This window comes from Amyelois transitella, chromosome W, assembly GCF_032362555.1.
Source record: "Amyelois transitella isolate CPQ chromosome W, ilAmyTran1.1, whole genome shotgun sequence".
NCBI lineage: Eukaryota > Metazoa > Arthropoda > Insecta > Lepidoptera > Pyralidae > Amyelois > Amyelois transitella.
In genome coordinates, this window is record NC_083536.1 from 10,337,450 (window position 1) to 10,347,109 (window position 9,660).

The following is a 9,660-nucleotide window of genomic DNA, read 5'->3' on the forward strand; positions in this document are numbered from 1 at the left end:
AACAATCAATTTTCTTATGTCGACCCATAGCAAAATAATCTCTAAAGCTGTTCTTATTTTCGCAAGCTACATCATCAAATATTATAATTGAATCAGGTAGCGCTTCGTGAGGACTGAAAATTTCACAATTGTGATTGTATTTATGAAAGGTTGTACCAGAAACCATGTTCATAACTTTCTCTAAAAATAAGTATTTTGCTTGATATAAAGATTTTGAATAAACATATAAGTTACAAAATCGTGGACCATCTGTATGTAACAATAAACTTATTAGGGGAGTTGTGCTTAAGATGACATAGTCAGATAAGATGACACACTAGTCATATTGATTTAAATATTCGCGCAAAGTGATCGTGTGACGTATTAGAGGGTCCCTAATAGATGTCGCTATTATTGCAATTTAGTTATGACGGAATGTGAGTGCCGGTTGCCGGTGGTAATTCATATTTGGTGATTTTGAATGTAAAAAAGTTTTTTTACTCTTTTGTTTGTTGGTGAAAATACGCGTAAGGTAAAGATCTTTTGGTTAAATTAATTTGAAATGTATTATGCGGTTATTATGTGATACAAGAACTGAATAATGCAAAATCTAACCTCAAAGTTGCTGTCACGATAATTGTGTTGAATTTTGCATTATGCATTGGGTAAGATGACATACAAAAGGTAGGTGTAAGATGGCATACTATGTCATCTTACACCTACCTTTTACTTTTAAATAAGAAATGTAGTAGGTATACATTAAATAAGAAATGTAGTAGGTATATATTAAATAAGAAATGTAGTATACATTTAATAAGAAATGTAGTATACATTTCTTATCGTAACAATTTATACTCTATATCATTCTCATCGCAGTTAGAGACAACATGTAATCAATTTCTACCCACATTTAAATTATTGTATTCTTGACATTTGAAAGTCTACAAAACATAATTATTTGGTAGAAGGGTATTATTTTGTTTTACTTTTGTCTAAAGATTATTGTTGAATGACATTGTAGTATTTGTGATTCGAGTAATTTTTTTTTAAATGCAGGATGCCTGGTAATTATAAAAGAACATCGACGCGAAAAAGTTGGTCACAAGAAGACATGGATAAGGCCATCGAAGCTGTAAAAAATAATAGGATGGGTTGGCTTTTAGCATCTAAACATTTCAACGTGCCACAAGCTACCCTTCGTCGTCATTATCATAGTACTCCAGTAAATCTTGGTCGTTTTAAGCCAACCTTCAATAAAGATATGGAAAAAGCACTCGTAGATCGTGTTCTTGAGTTTGAAAGTCGTCTTTTTGGTTTTAACACGACTGAAATAAGAAAATTAGCTTTTGAATTTGCTGAAAAATTGGGACTGAATCACAGATTTGATAAGAATGAGAAGATAGCTGGGTGGGATTGGCTCAAGGGGTTTAGAGAACGCAACCCAAATATTGCACTCAGAGCTCCCGAGCCAACCTCAGCTGCAAGAGCAAGGGCATTCAATAAGTCTCAAGTATCATAGTTCTTTGCTCTTTTGGAAAGAGAAGTTACTGCTAACGAGATCCAGCCGCATAGAATTTTCAACATGGATGAGTCTGGACTAAACACAGTTCAAAAGCCCCCAAAAGTTTTTGCATCCCAAGGCAAAAAACAAGTTGGCGCTGTCACTAGTGCTGAACGCGGTGAACATTTCACAGTTGTTGCCTGTGCTAACGCCATTGGAAATTTTGTTCCACCTGCATTAATTATTCCAAGAAAAAATCATAAGGCTGAATACTTTGATGGTGCTCCTTCAGGTACTTTAGAGCTTTGCTATCCCTCTGGTTATATGGTTGGTGACTTATTCTTCAAGTGGATGCGCCATTTTATAGGTTTTGTGAATGCTTCTGTAACAAATAAGGCATTGCTAATCCTTGATGGGCACTCCAGCCATAAAAATATAGAAGCACTGGAACTCGCCAAGTCCAACGGTGTGATAATGCTCTGTCTGCCGCCACATTGCACACACCGAATGCAGCCTACTGATGTATCTTTTTTTGGTCCACTTCAGGCTTATTATGATCGCGAAATGGCAACATGGATGAAAAACCATCCTGGCAGAACCGTAGGCCTATACCAAGTCGCTCAAATTTTTGGAAGAGCCTACGAAAATGCAGCCTCTGTCAAGAACATAACGAGTGGTTTTGAGAAAACTGGAATTTTTCCTTTTAATCCAAACATTTTTCCAGAAGAAATGTATTTACCTAGCGAAGTTACCGAGAATGAATTGAATAACGATGAAGAGCCGGTTGCCAGTACTTCATCTCAGCCTGAGCTAAATAATGAAGACTCCTCGGAATCAACAGACGCTGAGGAACAGATAATGGAGAATGCAGCTGACAACTCTCAGGAGCAAATAGATTTTCAAGCCACTTCTAGAGATGTTGAAGGTCGTCCCTCATCCCCCTCAATTTTGTTACCAAACACAGTTACGCATTTATCACAACACCATAATGACAATACTGAATTTCAGTCCCAACCTATACTTCAAGAGTCTGACTCTAAGCAACCTCATAACGCCGGCGATAAAATTAATATTATTATTTCTCCGAGTGAAGATGCTACTTCTACTTTAAATAATCCATTATCCCTTCAAACTTTAGCAGCAAATATGGTTGAGCAATTATTAAAAGATCATGACAAAAACATTCCGTTTCAATCCCTGCATACACTCCTAGAGCCTAATTCTGAAAAATCCACAAATGCCAAAGAAGAGACTAGACTTTTGCAAACGGGAATACTTTCTGCTACTAACTGCATACTTAACGACATTTCTCCATTACCAAAAGCTACAGGAAGATTAAAAGCAAAGAGAAAAGTCGGTGGAGCTCAGGTTTTCACATCTAGTCCATTTATGAATGACATAAAATCAACAATACAGCAGAAAAAGGAAAAGGAAAATCTGAAATCTCTGAAACAGCAAAAGAAAGTGAAGCGCGTTATTTTTGAAGATGATGACGTGAATTATAAGCCTGTATCAAAAAAACTCAGATCCAAACGAGGTCCAAAGCGAACAAAACCTGATTTAGACGATGATGAGAACCTCGAAAAAATACCTAACATGGACCCTGGGCCCTCCTCAAAGAAATACAGGTCTACGCGTAGTAGAAAGCAGACGCAGCCTGTTATTTTGAACGATGACGACGTCTTGGACGATCCTTATGCCCATAAAGATGCGGAAGAGGAGGAGGATCCAGCTTGCATTTACTGCAATGAAATGTTTAGCCAGTCTAGGCCAAAAGAACATTGGGTGAAGTGTCAACTATGTTCCAATTGGTGTCACACACTATGCGCAGGCATACCTGCAAGAAAGAAACATTTTGTTTGCGAACTATGTTCATAAGACTGTTACAATTTAAGACGACATACCCTTTAAAGTCCAAGATGACATACTATGTCATTTTACCCTATAGATATGTCGTCTTACAAACGTTTACCTCACTGCAACTTATGTTGATTTTTTTTATTTTATATTACAGTAATTGTTCTAAAACTTAAGAAATGTTGTTAATTATGATACATTTAAGAATAAACGCAATATGCTGATCTCACATGACTTGATTTTTTTGAAATATTCATCCTGACAGAAAAAGTATGTCATCTTAAGCACAATTCCCCTACTAAGTCGGTTTTTCCACAATTTGATGGACCACAAACGATACAACGTATTGTGTTCGGCAGAAGGTTTCCGTGTCGTTTTGGTTCTTGTGATGAAGCAGGACAAATACAATCTAATTTTAGTGAGTCTTTTTGTTTCACAAATTTCATTTCAAATTATTAGCATGTGCTTAAACTCGTCTGCAGTACTCAACAAATTTGAGCGAAATGAATTTAGGTTTAACGAATAAACACGTTTTATAATTTAACATGTAAAATCTTGTTGGTAGAACAGGAATCAGGAAAGTACAACAAAATAGTGTTTGTTGGTTAGAATGAATCATGTGTAAAAAGTGTGTTCGGTGTGTGATCTTTCCACGAGCTCGCGGGTGATTCTTATCAATTTTATAATGGAGTCAGGTAAGTGCATTCGACTAATGTTTTGTGGTTAGAATGAATCGAATTTTGTTTATTGAAACATCTACTCGTACATACTCCTACAAGACGTACACTGAACACCATCATTGAAGGCTGAGTTGCATCTGCTACACGTATTCATTGTTGATGAGGTATATGATGAATCAAATGTTGGCGACTGCTGACTTTAACTTGAGTAGCGTGTGGTTCGATCTAATGTCCAACCGAGACTGATTATAACCCATAAGGAAGTATTCAAAATCTAAAGCTAAGCTACATCGTTTTAAAATATCAATATTAAAATCTCCACATATTACAACTTGCTTGTTAGAATGAGCACATAATATTTTTAAAATAATATCCAATTTATCGTAAAAAGTAGTGTAGTCCTTAGAAGTTGCCGGTCTATAGACGCACAATATTATTAATTTATATTCTATCAACTCTACTGCACAACATTCTATTACACCAATAACAGAATGTTTTGATATACATATTTTTCTTTATACTGATAGATTTTTTTCACTAAGAAACATGCACCTCCACGTTTTTCATTTGTCCTGGAGTAGCATGCTGCAAGACAAAAATTTTGTATATACAAATTATTTTCATTTCCTGATTTAATAAAATGTTCAGTTATACAAATAACATCAATTTCAATTCGATCACATAATAATTCTTCTAAATGAATAACAAGTAAGTCAGCCTTATTCACTAAACCTGCAATGTTTTGATGTATTATACCTAATTTCGAATCACAGAAAAAACTGATCATTCGTGCTTAAATTATTATTTTATTATATTCCCTATTATTAAACTCGACTCGAACTCGAACTCGAATATGACATGTTCTCAATACATTACGGGACAATAAATTACTACGGGATGATGAAGATATTTTCTAATTATTGTCCCGTAATGTATTGAGAACATGTCATATTCATATGATAAATTAAAATTAGTGTCTAGCAAATATGCATACTCTGCATAATATGCAATCAGAGACTAGAATGTTTCAATAATTTACTATATTTGGATAACCATACACATAACGGTTATCCAAATATAGTAAATTATTGAAACATTCTAGTCTCTGATTAAAAATATCTTTGTTGTTAGCACATCTAAATATTGGTAGACATAATATTATATTTGTATGAGTAATTGCTGATAAAGTTTCTCTCAACATTATAACTAAATCAAAATAATTATTTGTTTTTTTAAAGTCCTCTTCGCCAATTAAAATAATGCAGTAATCATCCTTTGTAAAATTATAAAGGTTTCACATCTATGTTTTTTATGAGCTGACTTATTCCACACTTAGGGTATAAGTGATGACATATTTCAGAGTTAACAAAACTATTTTTTGCGATCTTTAGCATTTTAAGATCATTGTTACTGCTTATCATACATAATTTCATTTTATTTTTCATTTCATTCTGTATTGCTTTGTTTTGGACTATATTTTGGGGCTTCACAGTACGTTTTTCTGCTTTCTTATTATTTAGCTGAGGACTTGAAATCTCCTTAGTTTTTGGTGATGATTTTTTTGCTTTAGCTTTTTTATTGACTTTGTTGGGCTTTTATTCTGAAATCCGTGGCCGAGATGGCCAAAAAAGCGGAGACGCTGCAGGCGACATCGCCCGCAGACAAGGACACCCTTGGGGACCAGGCCGCAACGAATTTAAAAATTATTCGGGAAATTGCGGCCCATTCAGGGAACCTCAAGGGTACCTTCCAAAAGGGCCTGAAGGACGCTGCAGCGTCCCTAGAGAAGGTCATGTCGGCTCTGAGCTCCGGGTCGACAGGTGGGGAGGCTAAGCGCCTGCGCGTAATATGCGAGCGCATGGAAGCAAAAGTCTCCTCACTTGAAAAAGAAGTGGCGCAGCTCAGAGCTGCCATTAAAAGTGAGCGTCCTGAGCGGGCGGCCTTTGCGCCTGCCCCTCTGACGGAATTCCGGCAGGAGGAGACTGAGGTGCTGCAGCGCCTCATTCTCTCCACGATTGGTCCTGTACTGGACGCCCGTTTTGAGGGGCTCCAGGACCGTCTCCTGCCGGAGAAAAGTTTGCGGCCCGCACTGGCGGCCGATAAACGCCGTGCGCCGGCGAAAGAGACGTCGGGGAAGAGGTTTGCTGCCTCGGTGGCCGACATGCTCTCGGACTCGGACACCGATGTAGAGGAGGTCACGGTGCGGGCTCCAGCGAGCCGTACGGCCGTGTGGCGGAAGGCGCCCCCCCCAACCGACCCCTGAACCCAAGCCCAGAAAGGGCAAAGGCAAACGGGGTAGGAAGGGAAAGGGCAAGAAAGGGAACCCTGCCCCTACGGCGCCTGAGCCCGAGCCGATACCGTCGGCGTCCCCACCGGTGTCGTTACCGAGGTCGGCCAACTCGCCATCATACGCAGCTGTAACGGCTGCGCCGGCGTCACGGCCACCCGCTCCGCCACCGGCTCCTGGGCCAGTGCCCTGGAAGAAGGTGCCGGAGAAGGGCGCCAGGAGGAAATCCGCCGCTGCCGCTGCCCCACCCCGGGGTAAGCAGGCTGCGGCCAAAATAGAGAAGGGTCCACAACCGCCCAAACTCCGCCCTCCGCGGTCGGCTGCGGTTGTGATCAAGCTGCAGCCGGACGCGGAAAAGCGTGGAGCGACCTATGGTCAGATCATGGATCTGGCCAGGGATAAAGTGGACCTCGGTGCCCTGGGTATACCCGGGGTCAAATTTAAAAAGGCGGCAACCGGTGCCCGCATTTTAGAAATCGCGGGTACCGAGAAGGATTCAAAGGCCAACCTCCAGGCGTCGAAATTAAAAGAGGTCCTGGATCCTCAAGTAGCGGAGGTATCCAGGCCTCAGAAATACGCTGATTTGCGCGTGCTGGAGCTGTGCGACTCTGTCACCCCAGCTGTGGTGTGTGGTGCGATCGCCCGGGCTGGTCAATGCCCCGAATCCGAAATCCGGGTCGGGGACATTCGGGAGGACCGCACGGGCGTTCGTACCGCCTTCGTCAGGTGTCCCATTGCGGCGGCCAAACGGCTGACCGCCAACGGCACCAGGCTCCTAGTCGGATGGGTTTCGGCGCAGGTAAAACTGCTGCCGGCCAGGCCCATGCAGTGCTTCCGCTGCCTAGAGTCGGGTCATGTCTCGCAGCGGTGCACTGCCGAGTCCGACAGGAGCCTGCTGTGATACAGGTGCGGCGAGCCGGGTCACAAGGCCGCGGCGTGCAACGCCGCCTCCAAGTGCATCTTGTGCGCGGGGGCAGGCAAGCCGACGGGGCACCGCGTGGGGAGTAAGGCGTGCTCCAGCACGCGCCAAAACAAAAAAAGAAAAAGAGGTGGGAAGCAGGGTGCGTCCGCGGCTACGGCCCAGACGCAGCCTGCTCGTGCGGCTCAGAGCGCCGAGGCGATGGAAACGGGGGCCTCTGAATAATTATGGCCCTCAAAGTTCTCCAGACGAATATCAACCACTGCACTAGTGCACAGGACCTGTTGTGTCAGAGCATAGCGCAGTGGTTCGCTGAGGACAGCGATAGCGTCCGCCAAGGAGGCAGCACGCGAGGAGCTGCTGGGTACCTTGGACCGCGATCCTTGGGGGCGCCCATATCGGCTGGTTCGGAATAAGCTCCGGCCGTATGCGGCCCCCCTGACGCGAACCTTGGATCCGCAGTTCCTCGGTGAGGTGGTGGCCGCTCTGTTTCCGCAGGGAGCGGCCTTTCAGCCCCCCAGTATGGCACCGCCACTGGCGGAAAGAAGCGAGGGCGTGGAGGCGATCCCGGAGGTGACCCGGGATGAGTTTGCTGCGGCCGTTACACGGCTGCGTGCGAAGAACGTCGCCCCGGGTCCTGATGGAGTTCCAGGTCGTGCCCTCGTCCTCGCTCTGGACGTTCTGGGGGAACGGCTGAGGGGGCTGTTCACAGCCTGTTTCGAACAGGGAAGGTTTCCCGCGGCGTGGAAAGTGGGCCGACTAGTCCTACTGCAGAAGGAGGGACGTCCGGTGGATTCCCCGACCGGGTTCCGTCCCCTCGTCGTGCTCGATGAGGCCGGCAACTGGAAAGGGTCATTGCTGACCGCCTCGTCGAGCACCTGGAGAGAGTCAGGCCGGACCTGGCGGATCGCCAATACGGGTTCCGGAGGCGGTCGATGATTCACGCCGTGCTGAGGGTGAAGTCCTTGGCGCAGGATGCGGTTGCCCAGGGTGAGGTGGTCGTGGCGGTGTCTTTGGACATCGCCAACGCCTTTAACGCCCTCCCCTGGTCTTGCATTGTGGAGGCATTCCGATACCATGGGGTGCCGACCTACCTGCGTCAGGTTACCAGGGACTACCTCTCAGAGAGATGGATAATCTTCCCTGACCGAAACGGTTGGACGAAGAGTTCAATGACGCGCGGTGTTCCACAGGGTTCTGTCCTAGGACCGCTCCTGTGGAACATCGGTTATGATTGGGTGCTGCGGACGGTCACTCTGCCCTGGGTGGAGGTCGTCTGCTACGCGGACGACACACTCGTGGCCGCCCGCGGCGCCACATATAGGGAGGCGTCATTGCTCGCCACTGCGGGAGTCGCTGAAGTGGTGCGCCGGATCCGTCGATTGGGTCTGGAGGTGGCTCTCCACAAATCCGAGGCGCTGTGCTTCCATGGCCCTCGGAGGAAGCCGCCTGCAGACGCCAGTCTGACGGTTGGAGGTGTTTCAATTGCCATCAAGCAATCGATGCGCTACCTGGGCATCGTTCTTGATGGCAGATGGAACTTCGGCGCCCACTTCGCGGAATTAGCGCCGCGCATGACGACGGCGGCCGGAGCGCTGACTCGGCTCATGCCGAATCTGGGAGGTCCAGAAGCGTCCTGCAGGCGCTTGTACATGGGGGTCGTGCGATCGATAGCCCTTTACGGGGCCCCCGTATGGGCGGATGCGCTCTCTCGCCAAAACCTCGCCTCCCTGCGGAGGCCACAGAGGCTGATGGCGACGAGAGCCGTGGTGGTGCTGCTTGTAGGCATATGGCGAAACTGGACCCTGGGCAGAGTGACCGAGTTGAGCGAGCCCAAACTCGAGTGTCCTGTCGCCTAAGGAAGGGGGAAACCCTCAAGACAAATTTACCTGGTGGTATTGGGCTGATTTAGATATATACATTTACTTTTTATAATACATATCGTTATTTCTCTATTCTAGTACTAGTTTATCACTATTTCTAGGAGCTAATTTATACTTATTGCTATCTTGTTTTTACTTGTCGACCCAACAATTACATATTTGTTGGATCGCGCAGAGCAGTATTTTAAGTTCTTTGTCATTGTTTTGTCAACGTTTGTTACTTACTTTAAAAATATTATAATTTGCCGATACTGGTCACTGTTACATGTTAATTATTTACCTTTACTAAGAGCATGATTTGCTACTTTCATAATGTTTTCCTGTAGGGTACATTCTTAAAAATTTAATTTATAGTTCTCTTAAACATACATACATACATAAAATCACGCCTCTTTCCCGGAGGGGTAGGCAGAGACTACCTCTTTCCACTTGCCACGATCTCTGCATACTTCTTTCGCTTCGTCCACATTCATAACTCTCTTCATACAAGCTCGGCGGTTTCGGGTACTTTTGACCTGACCCTTTACCAGGACGTCCTTAATTTGATCAAGATA

At 44.5% G+C, this 9,660-nt stretch overlaps 1 protein-coding gene across 2 annotated transcripts; it reads left to right on the forward strand.

The window, feature by feature from the left end:
* The first annotated feature begins 410 nt into the window (after positions 1–410).
* LOC106143061 (uncharacterized protein C01G6.5) lies at positions 411–3,563 on the forward strand. 2 transcript variants are annotated; one of them, XM_060954152.1, is made up of 2 exons: positions 411–511; positions 1,036–3,563. In XM_060954152.1, the coding sequence occupies exon 2, from the start codon at positions 1,562–1,564 to the stop codon at positions 3,356–3,358; it is 1,797 nt and encodes a 598-aa protein (XP_060810135.1). In that variant the 5' UTR covers positions 411–511; positions 1,036–1,561; the 3' UTR covers positions 3,359–3,563. The 2 variants fall into 2 exon arrangements, with proteins under 2 accessions (XP_060810135.1, XP_013200486.2); XM_013345032.2 differs by having other exon boundaries at positions 422–663; positions 732–3,563.
* The last annotated feature ends 6,097 nt before the right edge of the window (positions 3,564–9,660 follow it).

What these genes read in the sequence shown, in the direction of transcription:
- LOC106143061 (XM_060954152.1), top strand. Translation starts at nt 1,562, where the DNA reads ATGGATGAGTCTGGACTAAACACAGTTCAAAAGCCCCCAAAAGTTTTT.